The sequence below is a fragment of the Homalodisca vitripennis genome, unplaced genomic scaffold, assembly GCF_021130785.1.
Source record: "Homalodisca vitripennis isolate AUS2020 unplaced genomic scaffold, UT_GWSS_2.1 ScUCBcl_541;HRSCAF=2789, whole genome shotgun sequence".
Classification (NCBI taxonomy): domain Eukaryota; kingdom Metazoa; phylum Arthropoda; class Insecta; order Hemiptera; family Cicadellidae; genus Homalodisca; species Homalodisca vitripennis.
In genome coordinates this window covers 77,310-94,716 of record NW_025776686.1, presented here as the reverse complement: position 1 = coordinate 94,716, position 17,407 = coordinate 77,310, and the positions used below count along the sequence as shown (strand labels likewise).

General features: G+C 40.1%; 1 protein-coding gene across 1 annotated transcript; it reads right to left on the bottom strand.

Moving 5' to 3' along the window:
• Window positions 1–3,638: 3,638 nt before the first annotated feature.
• Window positions 3,639–5,249, bottom strand: LOC124370836 (piggyBac transposable element-derived protein 4-like). Its single transcript, XM_046829136.1, has one exon. It carries the CDS (start codon window positions 5,247–5,249, stop codon window positions 3,639–3,641), a length of 1,611 nt encoding a protein of 536 aa, XP_046685092.1.
• Window positions 5,250–17,407: the final 12,158 nt, after the last annotated feature.

Sequence of the window (17,407 nt, the reverse complement as noted above, 5' to 3'; positions counted from 1 at the left end):
CGAGCCGTCAAATTATGTACATACCAACAGTTTGGCCATCGGAAAGACAACGCTGTCGCAAACGTCGGAAACAAATGGATCGCGAAAACATCGAAGCAGACAGTACAGATTTATGGACCAAGAACATCATTCAGCGATATGAAGAGCGACCTCTCTCTCTGGAATCTTCATATTTGGCCGAGTTTGCTTCGTATTACGCTGATTATCATGATTTCATCGACAATGAAGATGACGTAGATGTGCAAGAAGACGAAATTGAAGAACCGGTGACCGAGGAAAGGACAACTGTGGGAAGGACGAAATCAAATGAACACCGCAGACGAAAAATTGGACGAATAATACGATACAGACGCTACGAAATAGATGAAACTGTTAATTATCAACGTGAAATGGTATTGCTGTTCTTGCCTTTCCGCAATGAAATAGCTGACATTGTTGATAGCAATAAATTTCTACAACTGTTCAATGATAACAAGGATACCATCATGGAACGCCGCCAGCTGTTCGAAAACAATCTCAACATCGACAGTGTGATGCAAGAGCTTGAAGCTATGATGATTCTACAAAATTCAGACAGCAGAGAACCACCAGAAATTGAGGAAAGAAGAGTGTTTGTCGAGCAGGTGTTAGGAGGAGAAGGTTCCGAGAACAACGATGATGTCAATCAAATCGTCCCGCGAGAAGGCTTATCGGTCGTAAAAAAACGTTGCAACTTGATGCCAAAACAGCAATTTTGTGAGCTGATACGAACGACGAACCCTGAACAACGTGAGCTGATTCATGAGGTCATACATCGTTTACATGGCTGCGGAGATGAGGTCGTCTGTGGGAAAACTTATTCAGTTAAGTGCCTGATGGAGACGTACAATCGTTACACACAGGAACACAATTCACTGAACAACGCATACGTTGCTTGTGGAAGCACAGGCAAATCAGCTGTCCCTATTGGTGGAACGACAGTTCACTCAGCGTTTCGTCTCACAACTTCTCGAGTGACAAAACTTCTTTCTGCTGAGAACTTGCAAGCCTACAGAAACGTGTTTGTCGGCGTGAAAGTTGTTTTCATTGATGAAATCAGCATGTTGAGTGCAGCTATACTTGGAAAAATCAATTATCGACTACAGCAGATTACGGGTATTTACGATCAACCATTCGGAGGCATTCACATGATCTTATGCGGCGATTTCAGACAGCTGCCACCTGTGCGCGCTACTCCGTGTTACACAGTACCATACAACCAACTCGGAGGACCTGTACTCTGGCAAAGCATCAACTACTTCCCATTAGTCCGTGTTGTCCGACAAACTGACGAGCTGTTTTCGACGATTCTCACCGAAATTGGAGATGGACTCAAACTAAGTGTCAATAAGATCGCACTTATTGAGTCCAGGCACAAATCTGAAGCCTGGTGCAAAGAGAACGTACCCGACGCTGTCAGATTGTATTACAGCAACCAAGAAGTAGATTCATACAATCGAAACGCAATTCAAAACGCACACAACTGTATCGCCACTGATAATATGCTCGGGTATTCCAGCAATCCTGAAAAGAGCCGGGAGCAAGGGAAACTTCACAAGATGTTGGTTGCAGAAACCGACGGATTGCCATACATGTTGCCATTAGCAGTAGGATATCCGTACATGATTACATCTAACATAGACGTCGCCGATGGATTGGTAAATGGGGCTATTGGAGTTTTGCGATACATCGAACGTCAGCCAGCCAATGCAGATGACCGTTCTGCCCCAGGAGGACCATCGACCAGCACAAGTTTGCCGCCAGCTGAAGATGAAATCGCCACTCTATGGTCCCAGTTTGAAGACAAAAATACGGGTACCAAAGCAAAAATCAAATGTCGACCACATGTGCACAGCAAACCAAACACCTTATCCGTCGATTGGGTGCCAGTGCACAAGAAAGTGGTAAACATTTCGTTAACAAAAACAGTGAAGTGCAAGCGAAAACAATTTCCTTGCGTGCCTGCTTGTGCAATTACGATCCACAAGGCCCAGGGTGGGACGTTTACTACAATTGTTTACAAGTACTCCTCAAAGCAACCACAGCAATTGGAATATGTACCCATGAGCCGCGTCACAAGTATCGACGGATTGTACATCATAACAGAAAAGGACTCTCCATTGGTTTTCAAACATGGCCGAAATGGAAACGACTCACAGACTACTCGAAATATTCGCAATGAATACATACGACTTCATGGACACACTCTAGACACAACTACCAAACAAGCCGTAAAATTCTGTGACGACGCAACCGATGCTGGACAACTTATTGTAACGAACATCAACTGTCAAAGTTTAAGTGCCCATGCCGCGGACATTGAAACAGATACAGTGATACCACGATCCGACTATTTAGTATTGACTGAAACGTGGATGCGCGACACTTGTGAACCAACTCCAATCAAGGATTATGAGTGCGTATGCAGGGAAAATAATCAAACTAACTCAGATACCAACGCGGCTGGTGGAGTGGCGATCTATCGTAAATTATCATCGACATCTACGGCGGAAGTGGTCCAAATTGCGATTACAGACGCAACTCGTGTCATTAAAACCAAGGGTGACATGTGCATGACTGAAGTTACTTGCTTCACCGCTAATACTAGCTTCAAGTTTATACTCGGTGCTGTATATATTCATCCAGGAGCTGGTATGCAGGACATTGGAATGTTACTATGGCAAGGACTCAGTCCGTACGTTCACAACAGCCAGTACGTGCCACCGTTCGTGCAATTTGATTCTAGTATACCGATTCTTCTGTGTGGTGATTTTAACAAAAACGTAGTCTGACAACTCGTTTCTTAATTTCATGAAATATACGTATAATCTTGATTGCGTATCAAACGTTTCTAAGTCAACTACGTTAAAAGGAACACCCATCGACTTGACTTTCGCAAGACACATTACAGCACACAAACACTTCCTTTCATTTCATATTTTTTATATTGGAATGTTTGTTGTATGTAAAAACTCATTTAAATTCTGTGCCAACTAATAGTTCTGTACATGGTTATTTCACAAGAAACTGTAATATGCTTAGATTAGATAAGTACAACTATCATTCCACTAAATCAAACTTTTTAGAAATAGGCAAAAAAACTGTATAATTTGTTACCAAACCATATCCAACAACTTAGCTTAAGACCTTTTAAATTGAAAATTAAATGTTTGTTGTTGGATTTCTGCTGTTACAATATTGAAGAGTTTGTTAGTTTGATAAGTCAGGTAGATAGACTTAGTAATTAGTCAAATAATCATTAACACGTTCACTGCTAAATATTGGAAAAAAATTTTAGAATATGCTAAAATAAAATATAATTTTTTTACTTACTATATGGTGAGGCCAGTTTTGTAGATAGGAAAGAAGCTGCCAGAAGTTAACCTTGCACCCGGAAGTGACGTCATAAAGTTGTGGGACGCCGGTCACCCATCAGCACTGCCGAAAACTCCTCCATGTGGGACACTGGTATCCCATGCGCACTGACTAAACTTTTAGGGCTGTTCGTGCTTTTCCTTCACTACATCGTATTGTTTATGACAAAAAAGTCATCAAAATAAAATTAAAAACTAAATAAAACCTATTTACATCCCTCCCACCACCCTTTCTTCTAAACAGTCCTAAGCATGGTGTTTTTCAAAGCATGCCACAGGACAGAGTGAAGGTTCTCCTGGGCACTGTGCACAAAAGTATGCAGTACGTTTTTCTCTTCCTTCACTGTGGCAGACTCTGCAACGTTTTCTCTTCTGCCGATTCCTGTTGTCCTTCCCTTCAATCAAGGAGACAACGTGCAGTGCCTTCTCATTGCTTCGGCGAGGACGTTCTGGGGCTTGTAGCTCTTTCTCAGGGACAAGGGATTCGATGACAGCTAGCCTGAAGTCATAAAGATTCATTGTTTCTTGGGGATTGGAAAGGTTGTACAGCTTCAAGGCGTTCACCAGTGCCATCTGCATTATGTGTACAAAGATCTTTTTGTACCACCTCAGCGTTTTTCTTTCGCATGGATAGTACGCTAGCATTTGATCTGCCCTATCCACTCCCTTCATAAATGTGTTATATTTCACAATGGGCAGGGGTTTTACTCTAGCTACTCCATGGCGATTCCGTGATTCAACCATGTTGTTTTCAAACTCTGTAGTGATGTATGTCACTACACGCTTGTCCTTCCACTTGGCAACAGTGACTTGTTCTGCACTCCGAGCAATTGTCTCACCTTTTTTTACTTTGGCTGATTTTACCTCATCTGGCAGGTACTTTCTGTCTGCTCTAAGTGTGCCAGTACAATACGTCTTCTTCCTAAGCAGTTGGTAGGCCAAAGGAAAGCTATTGTAAAAATTATCCATGTACAACGAGTGACCATGGTTGAGCTTCCCTCTCATAAGATGTAGTACTACCTTTGTGGCATGACCTTTCCCACCTAAGTCACTGAGAGATCCTGAGTAGACAAGAAAACGAAGTATGAGACCACCAGGTTCACAAAGAGTGTACAGTTTGATGCCATACTTGTGGCGCTTTCCTTTGATGTACTGTCGGAAAATCAACCGACCGCGCCACAAAACCATAGCCTCATCCAAAGAAAGTTCTTTGCCTGGATAGTAAACATCATCCATCTTTTTGTTGAAGTGGTCAACTAGCATCCTTACTTTTGACAAACGGTCTTCCTGTACACCTTGAGCTACATTTTGATGATGTGAGAAATGAATGCATCGTAATATAATCAAAAACCGATCACGGCTCATATGGTCACGGAAGCAATTCAAGTTGAACATTCGATGGGTTTTCCAGTAGTCATTGAGGCGGTTCAGTTTGAACGTACCAGTGTGAAGCAATAGGCCTATGAACTTTTTTAGTTCGTCTAAAGTTAAGTCCTTCCATCTGTGAATACGTGATCGTGGCTCAGTGGAAGGCCCAAAAAACAAGTCAAAAGCGTACCTGTTTGTATCTGCTACGATACTTTCCAGCAGCTGATCGTCAACCAAAAGCAAAAACCAATCTACCGGCTTATTTTCTCTTGGCGTAGGGACTAATAGTTCATTTTGTTTTGTGAAAGGAATAACTGTAGGGGGTTGTAGCTGTGCAGACCATGCAGGGTTTAGTGGAAAAGTTCCGTCATCATCCAAGTCACTTTCGGAATCGGTATCACTTTCCTGCACGGAACTGTCTGATTCATTGTCAAGGTCATTGTCTATAACCTCCCGTTCAATCTGTGAGTCACTGAGTCCGGCAGCCATTGTTATAGTCACAAGTATTTGTAGGAAGTATAAAAAAACTACATAGCAAATAACAAATATAACAACAAACACACGACACACTTCACGACACTAGCAACGAACAAAGAAAGGCGCCAGCGGGACACGAACAGTGCAGTGTAAACAAAGATGGCGGTTTCAACACGCGCACAAATAATCGCCTTCCTTGTACGGAGCCTGAGCAGGCACTAAACGACCAACGTAGTGATGGTGTGATGGGACGCCGGGCACCCATGCGCATGCGCAAATGGATTGGTATGGGACGCCGGCGTCCCACGCGCAGTGAACGTGTTAAGCCTAAGCATGACGTTGTGTCGCATTTGTGAAAATGTTTACCACAATAAATTTTCTGATTCTGATTCATTACCTATTTATTGTACTACCTAGGAGGCATATTATACCTGAATCTATTAGGAGGCATTTCAAGCTTAAGTACATAAAAATGAATCTCTAATAAGCCATGCAGGTAAAAAAGTGTAATTCGTGAGCTTACCTGTGAATCATTCTCCTTTGAAGCGTTTTGTAAAGTACATGAGTTGATGGTTTCCTTGCACTTGTTCTTATCCTTCAAAAACCCAAAAGGTTCGTAAGCAAACCATTTGCTCCTGTAGATCTCGTCTGCACCTGATAAAAAATAGGTACATTTAATTATCAATTCGTTGAACCGAAAACATAGGTGTACTATTCAGAGAACAATGCACCGTCTGGCTGCAAATCACAACATCTTATTTCCATTCCACCTTTTATTGTCTATATTATAATAACGATAATAAAGATACTTAACTTTTTTATATATTAAGAGATGATCACCTTCTATTTTTATTATTATTTATGATTTCTTGAAAATAATATTGTCAATTGGTGTATTCAAAGTGTATGAAATTGGTTGAAAGATTTATGAATTTGGTTGAAAAAATTATGAATTTCACCGGAAAAAGCTATAAATTTGCTAGAAGAAGGCTGACTTACCTTTTCCAGTCCCTTTTGAAGTTTCTTCCTTGTTCTTCTCCCTCCTGAAGGAAGCCAACAAGGAGGTTATTTTGCTTTTGACGGTGTCCTATGTCGTCTCCAACTGCGTCGCTATAGCTTCCCAAGCGTCATTTTTTTAAATTTTGTTGAAGTACAGCTTGTGGTTCGGCTGCCACAGCTCTGGGTGCCCCTCATAAAGAGAAACTAAAAGGAGGCACTTTTCATTCTCCCACTCCATGCTGCTTTCACGAAAAATTACTACACAGAATAAACTAAAGAAGTAATTCCACACTCGAAATGGGAGACGTGTGAACTCGACAGCCAGTAGGCAAGAACAGAATTCGGTGAACGCTGTTCGAAGAAACCCGAGGTGTTTACACTGAGCGAGCGGCGAACGAGCATCCCTTTGATGATTCGCCGGAAAACCGACATCGGGCGGATCAGGCTCGAGCACGAACGAGCATTCGATTCGACCTTGCTCGGCTCGCCGAAACTGTTTACACTGCCTGAGCCTCGAACGAATGATCGTTCGTCACTCCTGTTTGCGACGAATGCTCGGGCAGTGTAAACGGGGCTTTAGGTATTTTTTGCTCTATAAAATATATAAGTATAATCTAAATCGTTAGAGAAAATTTTATTTTAAAAATTAAAAACTTATTTTTATGTGTGGTTTGCCCGAATTTGAAGAAAATCGGTGTGGTAGTCTTGGGTTAGTTTTTCCACATACATTTTTCAGCAGCAAGTGCTTATATCGAGATATCGAGACAATGGCGTTTAGAACGTTTTACAACTTACCTCGCCTGGTGGCAATTTTCCAGGGACAGGCTTCTTGTTTTTTGAAATATACGGCTCCCCGTGGTCCTTGGCATCTTTACGTACCTTACTCTTCCAACTTTGAACGTTAAGTTTACGTTTCTTACCACTTTTCACATGATTAACGTCGCCGGGCGGCTATGGCGCGGCGGTTAGAACGTTTTGTACCCACGCGGCGCGTGGCGTCTTCAAAACATACCTCAGTTCAGCAGACGATTTTTGTGGTACCAACCTAAAATATTTCAACATTAAATATACCGATGTGTAGAGGATGTCGTCTAGAACGTTTTACACTGAAAAACTCCACTTTGGATATTTTGTCGCTTGGAACGTTTTAACGCGGACCCATTCAAATGTTTTAAATACTGTTTCTGGCTTAAAGTAGTATTTTGTGTATTTTAAAGCAGTCAGTTGAGTTCGGCCTTTGTGCGAAAATTTAAGTATAATAACCAAATTGATATATCAAAACATTAAGCATTAGACTGCATCAAAATATTAGACATCTTCCTTCTGTTCTTGAATCATTGCAAATCAGACTAGAAAATCTTAATCCAGATTTAGTAGTTCTCACCAAACATAAAGTGGGCTCAAGTCTAATAGGCCATATCAATATTCAAAATTATGGCATATAATCTTATTACACTAGAGAAAACTTCCAAGGAAGAGGTGTAATGATACTTGCAAAGAAAAACCTTTTAAAATTTAAGTCAGTAAATCTTAAAATAGTTTCAGAGCAGATGGAAGACAAAATTTTTGAAGTTTGTATGTTGGCATATGTAGAAAAGAATAGAAACATGCTGTTGTTGGGATTTTTTAGATCGCCAAATACTTTAAATTAGTGTATTTTTGTTAACAAACTAAATTTAATATTGGAAGCTCTATGTTCTAAATATAATGATATAATGATTATTGGAGATTTTAATATAGATATGACTAAGAATACATGTACTAGTAGGGAATTAAGTAATATACTAACCAACTACGGCTGTTATTATCTTGTAGATTATCCAAACCGTTTAACAGAACAATAAGAAACTGTTATTGATAATGCTTTTACTAACATTGATATTTCATTAATAAAGATAGTTGGTATTAATACACAACTATCCGATCATGATGCTCAATTAATCGAAATCAATATAGGTGCTCATGAGAACAAAAAAGAAAAAAATTTATTTTTCAATATTCTAGACATTTTTCAGAAGAAAATATTTCAAATTTTCTGATAGCTCTGAGTAATGAATTATAGTTTGATGTATATACCTCTGATGTTTGTAATAAATTTGGAATGTTTAACAACATTTTCCTATATCACTTTAATATTTGTTTTCCCAAATTATTAGTTAGTAAAAATGTCAACCAACAATCTTGGATTACAGATGACCTGAAATTGGATAATGCTGACTTAATCACTCAAAGTAATTTGGCACGACTACCAAAAAACAAAAATATGTAGGATAGCATAAAACAGAAAAACATTGAATTTAAAAGAAAAATATTACAAAACAAAAAAGCATTCTATGACCACAAAATTCTAACATCAAAAAATGTAATTGGTGATATTTGGAAAATTATTAATAGAGAGGTTGGAAATAATGACGGAAAGCTTTACACTAATCCTGATAAAATAAGTGAACTTTTTCTTAATCATTTTACAAAAAATTAAAATTTACAAAAGAGCTTCCGCTCTCAAAACACCTCTGAGGCAGACCACAGTAATAGTAAGCTGTTCCGGTGCAAGGAAATTGATTACAAGACCCTAGATAATATCATTTTAAGTCTGAAAACAAATAAAGCTGTGGGTATGACGATGTACCATTAGCCATTATTAAAAAAGCTAAGACTCTCCTGTTACAACCACTATTGCACCTATTAAACTCCTAATTAATTACTGGGACATTTCCAAAACAATTAAAAATAGCTAAAATTATACCAATTCACATAAAAAATGTAAAAATGAGATGGATAGTTATCGTCCAACTGCCTTACTGCCAGCATTTTCAAAAATGTATGAACGCGCTATGTCAGACCAATTACTTGATTACTGAAAAAAATCAGTTGCTGGACTCTTTTCAACATGACTTCGGAAAAGGCAAGTCAGTCAAAACAGCAGCATTGGAATTCATAGAATCAGTAATAGATTCCATTGATAATTCAGAAAAAGGTCTGGATACTTTTGGATCTTAGCAAGGCATTTGACAGAATTTCACATGATTATCCATTCTTGGATTTATTCTGATTATCCATTGTTGTTAATATTAATGAATTTTATTATTTAATTTTTATTTATCATTATCATGACAGCTGCCAATTTAGCCCCTTTACAGCTACCTTGGTGGCAGGAAAATGTGTTAAGCTTTTATAGTTTATTTAATTAATGTTATGTAACTTGTCCTTATTTATGTTCTATTTATCTTTTTAGCCTTTATATGGGTTATGACCTCTCTACAGTCTTTCCCTTGTTACATTTATTGTTATCTAGTTTTAAGTATAAATGATTTACCCACCTGCTTGTGATTCCAATTACTTTTGTTATATACAGTGTAATCTTTATTTACCTACTTGACACCACCAAATACGAGCAGATGTCAATTCTTGCTTGAGGGCGATAACCGCAGCGTTTTTTGCCCCTTGTAAAAAAAAATTTTTTTTTGTTCGTCTACTCATGGGCCCAAGAGTATACAACAACAAAATATTGCAACAAAGAATTGGAGATGGCCAATGAAAGTACAACAAATTGGAAAAACTACCTAAGGGAGGTTTGTGTAAACTCCTTACTACACAACCCAATAGAGATTGGTAGTCCAGGTTGTACTGTAGAAATTGATGAATCCTGTTCTCCAGGCGCAAACATCAAGTTGGGAGAGTATACCCACAACTGTGGGTTTTTGGTGGTATTTGTCGCGAGACTCTAGATTGCTTCTTGTATGCAATACCTGACAGAACACCTGCAACATTGGAGTTTTGTATTAGACTCGATTTTGCCAGGTACGACAATTATTTCTGATTTATGGAGATCATACAATGGTATACCAAATATGCCAGGTATGAATTTCCAGCACCTAACTGTTAATGACAGTGAAAATTTCGTCGACCCAGTTACTGGTGCTAACTCGCAGTCTGTTGAATGTATGTGGGCGTTTGCCAAACGCAGCAACAGGTGGGAATGTGGAACGAGCCGTAGTCACGTTGATTCCTATCTATGTGAGTTTATGTGGAGGAAGAGGAACAAAGACGTTGATTTGTGTGATGCCATTTGGAGGGATATCAATTGGTATTGGCCTCCAGAACAATAAGTTTTGCTCTCAATTACTTGAATTTTTTCATGAGTTAGTTATACTTTGTTTTTCTTGTTCAATAAAGCGTGGTGAGTTGATCTGGGCTTGGACTTTGCAAGCTTGAGTTAATCTTTTTTTCTAAAAAAACAAACGGCGCAAAGCGCTGCGAAGCGGGCAAGCATCGCGTGATCTGAGTTTTGAATAGGCAAGCTGGGGTCTTTTGTGCTGGCCCTTAAACGAAAAAGACCCGAAACCTCTGTAACACTGCAGTCTACGTCCATGTTTAAAACCTCTGCAACACTGCAGTCCATGTCCATGCTTGAACCCTCTGTGAAACTGTAGGCCACGTCCATGCCTGAAGCCTCTGTGACACTGTAGTCCACGTCCATGTTCGAAGTCTCTGTAACGCTGCAGTCCACGTCCGTGTTTGAAGCCTCTGTAACACTGCAGTCCACGTCCATGTCCGAAGCCTCTGTGAAACTGTAGTTCACGTCCATGTTTGAACCCTCTGTGACACTGTAGCCTACGTCTATGTCCGTAGCCTCTGTACTAGTGACACTGTAGCCCAGTCCATGCCTGAAAGTCTCTGTGACACTGTAGCCTACGTCTATGTCCGTAGTACTAGTGACACTGTAGTCCACGTCCATGCCTGAACCCTCTGTGACACTGTAGCCTACGTCCATGCCTGAACCCTCTGTGACACTGTAGCCTACGTCTATGTTCGTAGAAGTGACACTGTAGTCCACGTCCATGCCTGAAGCCTCTGTAACACTGTAGCCCTCGTCCATGCCTGAAGCCTCTGTGACACTGTAGTCCACGTCCATGTTCGAAGTCTCTGTAACGCTGCAGTCCACGTCCGTGTTTGAAGCCTCTGTAACACTGCAGTCCACGTCCATGTCCGAAGCCTCTGTGAAACTGTAGTCCACGTCCATGTTTGAACCCTCTTTGACACTGTAGCCTACGTCTATGTCACTATAGCCTCGTCACTGATGTGGTGAGAATAACGAGGGTCGAGAATGGTGTACCAACACCCACACCAGGTCACATTTTGACCTTCGCCCTCCCTCACCCAACAGCCACGATTAGAGTAGGATACCTTTCTCTTCAAATTAAACCTTACTTCAGAAATCCCCAAAGATGTTTCAGATGCCAGCGTTTCGGACATTCGAGCAAAACATGCACCGGCTTAGAGACATGTAGCCGATGTGGTCAAAGTGGCCACAATGACAAAGATTGCACAAGCGGAGAAGAGCACTGTGTGAACTGTAAGGGCAAGCACTCTTCAAGCTCTCGCAGTTGCAAGATTTATTTGGAAGAGAAAGAGATATTAAAGTTAGTAACATTAGAAAAACTGTCTTTTGGCGACGCCCGTAGGGAGTATAGGAGACGACTTGGACAAACTGCAAGAAAAGACATCTCCTACTCTCAGGCCGCTTCTGCACCTCCAGCCCAGCCCGCACAGTGCTCCTCCTGCTCAGCTCTGGAGGGCATGGTGCGAGAACTCACTCAACAGGTCGCTGTCTTGGTGCAGCAGTTAAATGCCAAGGCCTTGCCGCAAACACAAGCGAGTAGTCATACGACTTCTGCCCCCGTAGCAAAGGGACCCCCGAAACAAACAGGAGCCATTCCCAGGCCAGTTTCTGTGTCTGTGGCACCCGCTAAAGGAAAAGAGCGACCATGTAACCATTCCAAAACGGCGGAGGAAAGGAAGTCTCTCCAAGAGAGACTTAAAACCCAAATCCGATCGAAAGCTCAGGCGAGATCAAAGGGAAGCACTGGTTCACCCCCCACTCCCTGCTCCTCTCAACTTTCCATAGTTGATGAGGATGAAATGGGAGATGACCTTCTGCTTCGATCAGAATTTCAAACAACTCAAGGTACATTTAAACTTAATAAAAATAAAAACAGACATAAAATTACATACAGTTAAACAAAACATGAACGAATTTAATATTATCAAATGGAATACTAATGGTTATCGCGGACATTTGGAAGATGTAAAACATCTTTTACAAACCAAAAAACCTCATGTAATTAGCAACCAAGAGACTAAACTCCACCCGGGATGCCAAACCCCTTTGAGGGGATTTGACATCTTTCGTGAAGATTTCTCTCACGAGGGGATTATCTGTGGTGGTGTTGCTCTATTCGTGGATGAATCCCTAGGTGCCTCTGAGGTGCCCCTCCACTCCAATCTCCAATGTGTTTGTGTGTTAATCCAAGTCCCGTTTTAACTGTATATATGTACCGTCTACTTTCCACCAATCCCAGTCACCCTCTGTCAAGGTGATCTCGAGGCACTGATTGGCCAGTTACCGAAGCCTTTTCTTCTCCTAGGCGAATTCAATGCCCACTACAACATTGATTTAAAAATATCTGCCAGCTCTAAAGAAGAAATTTAAATTCTATCTAGTTTAAATATTTCCACCATGAATAGTTAATCTAAAAAGAACAACCTTTATATTAACCCAAATAAAACTAATTTTATCACTTTCTCTACTCGAAAAGGAAAATCATAAAACCCAATAATAAAATTAGATGACCAAAACATTTCACAGGTCAGAAGCTCAAAATTTTTAGGTTTGGTAGTAGACCAACACCTAAGTTTAAGTTGGACACATCATGTAACAATGATATTTCCAAGAATATCATCTGGTTTGTATGCCCTTCGCAAAATGTCCTTGATATGCAGCTCAAAAACACTGAAAATAACTTATTTTGCATACATACATTCAATAATTTAATTTGGCATAAGCCTTTATGGTGGGACTACAAATAAAAATATGGACTCTATTTTAAAGACTCAAAAACAGGCCATAAGAATTATTTTAAAATTGGGTCAAGTTGTTCAGTTAAAACAGCATTTTTCTTCATTAGGAACGTCCTGGGTATGACGTTAAACTGCCTGCCCCCCCCCGCCTAACCACTTCCCTAATTCCTACCCAATCCCTTAAACTGCCTACCCTGTGTCCCTTCTCTTCATACCAGGGTCTATTCTATGGTCTGCATTTCTTCTTTCTTTGTGCAGCCCTCGTTTTTTCTTACTTCTTTTCTATCCACGTTCTGTCTTCTTTTTCCATTTTTCTCCGTAGGGGAGCGGCCTGCCCGGACGCTTTAAGGTTGGCGACCTTTCGTACCCCTGAGCTGGTGCCAGACTATTGTCCGAACCTGGCACCTCACCCTATATAACCGAAAATTCCTAATCCTGTCCCGACTGGGTCGTGTTGTTGTTTGCTGGGAGTGCCGGAACTGCTACACAGATCCTCGAGCATGCCCGTGTTCGGGGCTGTGTAGTAGCAGAAGGCTGATGTGAGCTAGCTCTGCCGAGGCATAACGATATACATGAACCCTGGTGCCAGCCACTTCGGTCCCTGGTCAGGAAGTGAGTAATGGACAGATATGTCGGAGATTTCTGTTGCCACGTGCGAGCCCGAGCCGTGCGTGAATTCCCGGCTCGGTTAAACGAGATAACACCGGGCCCCGGGGAACTGGGGTAGGGCTGCCTGCCAAGCTACGGCTGACAGGTACCCTAGGGTATACCCGTTCCCGGTGTCTCGGCCTGCACCTTTACTCACGATGCGCAGAGTGAAAAAAGGTGCTTTTCCTCTCATCGAGATACGTGTATAACATCTGGTCTGTCCCATCAATACCTTCCATTCCATGATTATATTGGTATACAATTTGTGGTTTGCTTTTAATTAAAATTCGACCACTTCTTCTCATTGTATACAATACGTTTTTAGCCTCACAGTTTGATGAAAGTAAAATGAATTGATTTTTGTTAGTGGGTTTTCCCGCATAGCCATCATTAGAATAGGTCCCTTCCTAACGTAGGTTTGTTGACCTACTTTATATTTACCTAAAAACTCTTAGGCATTCCTTGTCTGTTTAATCTGACGGTGCCTGTAACCCAAGTTGAGTTGGCATACAGGTATCTGGCTAGTTTTTTTGTAGTGAAAAGGTTATCCAAGAAAAGATGATACACTGTTTGAAAGAAGTTTCCCATCCGCATTAGTTTGTCCACAACAGCATACCCCTGACCAAACCTTTGTAAGCAGAGACCTCCGTTGAAGATGTGGCTGAACAAGGTCAAGTCCTAGAATCTTTAAGTTTCTGCGATCCATGGTAATTTGTAAATCGACTGAGTTTAGAATGACATCCAAGAGACCAAACCATAGTACTTGGGACCAGCGCCGAATTCTTCTTTCTACAGAATAAATAGCACATTTCTGATCCAAGCAGTCGACACCTCCTTTCGTTAAGTTGTAAAACTCGATGATTTCTGGCTTGTTTTGATTTTCTATGTCGATTTTCTTATCATGATGCATAGTTGACAGCAGTGTAACGCTTCTGTTTTTTTTTCTTTTTTTTCTTTTTTTTTCGGTACAGAAGAAACCAAAGCCTTGTCCCTAGTAAAGCCAAACACAGATGATTGGACGGGTCGGTATTTGTCAGGTTTAAAAGCAACCGGTATATCCCTTTTATTTTGTCGAATCGTTCCAACGTATGTTAGTTGTCTTTCCCTTAACGTATCGACAAGTTCAATGGAAGTAAAATAATTGTTAGCAGTCACGTTCCTTTTTGGATTAGTAACTGGTTCAACAAGGCTCAAAACAGTAGCAGTAGTAATGAGCAATCTTTCTGGATTCTCAACACTGTCCTTGAGCCACAGACATTCGGAATTGCTTCAAAATCATTTTTTTTCCTGGATTGCCTACGCCATATGCAATAGACGCATTTACAACAGTGACGTCAACAAATTGCCAAAATATTCTCAAATACCATCTTTCCGGTTGATTTGGTAGCATGATTTGAGGTGATCTGCTTTATCTACGAACCCCATGTGACATTGTAATCTTTTACCATTTTTAGGCAGGGGATTGTTACTCGAGTCCCATCATTTTTCTTTCTTTGGGCTGTAGTTACTTCAGAAGGGTCATGGTGGTTGCTAATAAATAAAACACCTTTATTATCCATTCATTTGATGCAGGTAAGTCCAGTAGTACTACTCCTGAATTCAAAATCCTCTCGATGCATCTCCTTGTCTTCTTTAAATATATTTGGGGTAAATTTTCTACTTTTCAGAATAGTACCGCGCAAGCATATACTTGCTTTCTTTACAAACAGTCGAACAGAGGAATGGAAGTAAAGTAGTTGTCAATATAAACTTCATATCCTTTCCCTCCAAAGGCTTGCATAAGCGTTTAACTACACTGGCACCCAAAGCCTTTTCAACAATACCTACAACTTTACCAGTATAAATATCAAATTGCACAATGAAACCTCTTTCATCAGCCCTAGTTCAAACTTTGTATCCACGTTTTATTGGTTTCATGGGCATATATTGCTTTAAACTTGATCTACCCTTAAATTTAATCATAGAATCATGAATAGCTTGAATTTGGGTCGCCTTGTACATCTGTGAAAATGTTTCAGACAGCCTACTCAAAACAGGTCTTATTTCGAACAAATTGTCATAGTTAGGTGAGTCCCTAGGATGTTCTCTGGTATTATCAACAAAATGCAAGTTATTGAGAAGCCAGCCAAATCAATTAACCGACATTATATTAGAAATGTAAGGATCTCTTAGTGATGGATCCGAAGACCAGTAGTCTCTATAACTTGGAAGTTTCTTTATTCCCATAAAATATTAATTGCAATGAAATTTGTTATCTCTTTTGTGTTTGTAGGGTGTCTACATTGACCATCATTGTTTTGAGTGTTGTACAAGTTAGTTTGAAATACCATTTCATCTATTAGGTCATGAGGAAAATATTTTAAAAACATATCAGTTGGCGTGTCAATATCCTCAAAGAAATTTGTGGTGTCTTCCATAAAAGGAACCTTATAAACGAAATTGCGAACAAGTTTCCAAGGAAACTCTGTTTTTCTATGTGATCTATAAATTAAGGGCAGACCATCCAACTCATCATCGGCATCTAGATTATCACTAATAATGGTATTATGTTCTACCGTTTCTTGGGCCTGCGGTTGAATGTTTTCAGAAATGGGTGATAGATTTGGAAACAACTCAAAAAGTCCAGGACTTTGAAAATCACCAGAGGTCGATGGCCCAGCTTCATTAATAATGGTTGTACGTGTTGCTTCCCTCGAAGGAGATTTAATTATTGAAGGGGAAGATGGAGATCTTAGTTGGCCACTTACTTGTGATAGAATTGGGTCATCCTCCAAAATAACTTCAGTGTTTTCATCAATGATGATAGAGATTTCCGTAGGGACAGAGGAAATGCTGTTACCTTCCAATTCGTTGTCTGAGAGGCCAATTTCATCACAAGACCTTCCACTAGGAATTTCTGCAAGTAAAACATCTTCCGTCAGCTCGTCAGTCAGCCAGAATTTTCTGCGAGACATGAAAAATACCATATATTTACTAAGGACTAATGTTTAAAGTTTTAATATAAAATCATGTTATATATGTTCATCTCTAAACCATATTTCTTCGCCACTTTTGCCCATTTGTTCAACTCTCGTTCTATTATTCTAAAGTTTTAATATAAAATCAAATATATTGGTTTTGATTTGTCTGCTAAATAAATAATATGATATTAAAATATACTATACAGGTTATGTTCCTTGCCAAGATAACTAGGCATGGTGGTATTATAGGGGTACCACGCATATTTTACCTATAAAATATGCAACAATGACAAACTAGGTATTTTACAAGTGCTATAAACCTTCTTGAATATATTCTTTTGCAGGAAATGATATAGCTTACCTTTGATATTAAAATATAACTGCATTGAAAGATGACAAAGCAGCAGTAATCCACCCTCTACGCAGTGCCGTGTCTTCCCGGCTTGCAACTGCTTTGTTCCACTAAATAATGCAGGCTACTAGTAGTTCTGCTGAAATCCGCTAGGTTACATCACTAATCAGATCAGTGATGCGTTTACAGTCACCATACCACAATGCAGTGAGCCAGGAAAAATAATGTTCTATCTGGTATTCCTGTAATATCACTATGAATCAAAGGGTTAAGCTTACCGGACCTACAGTCTGGCCCTGTCATATGACTTTGTAAGCTCAGTTTCTTACTCACCTCTGACATACGACCAA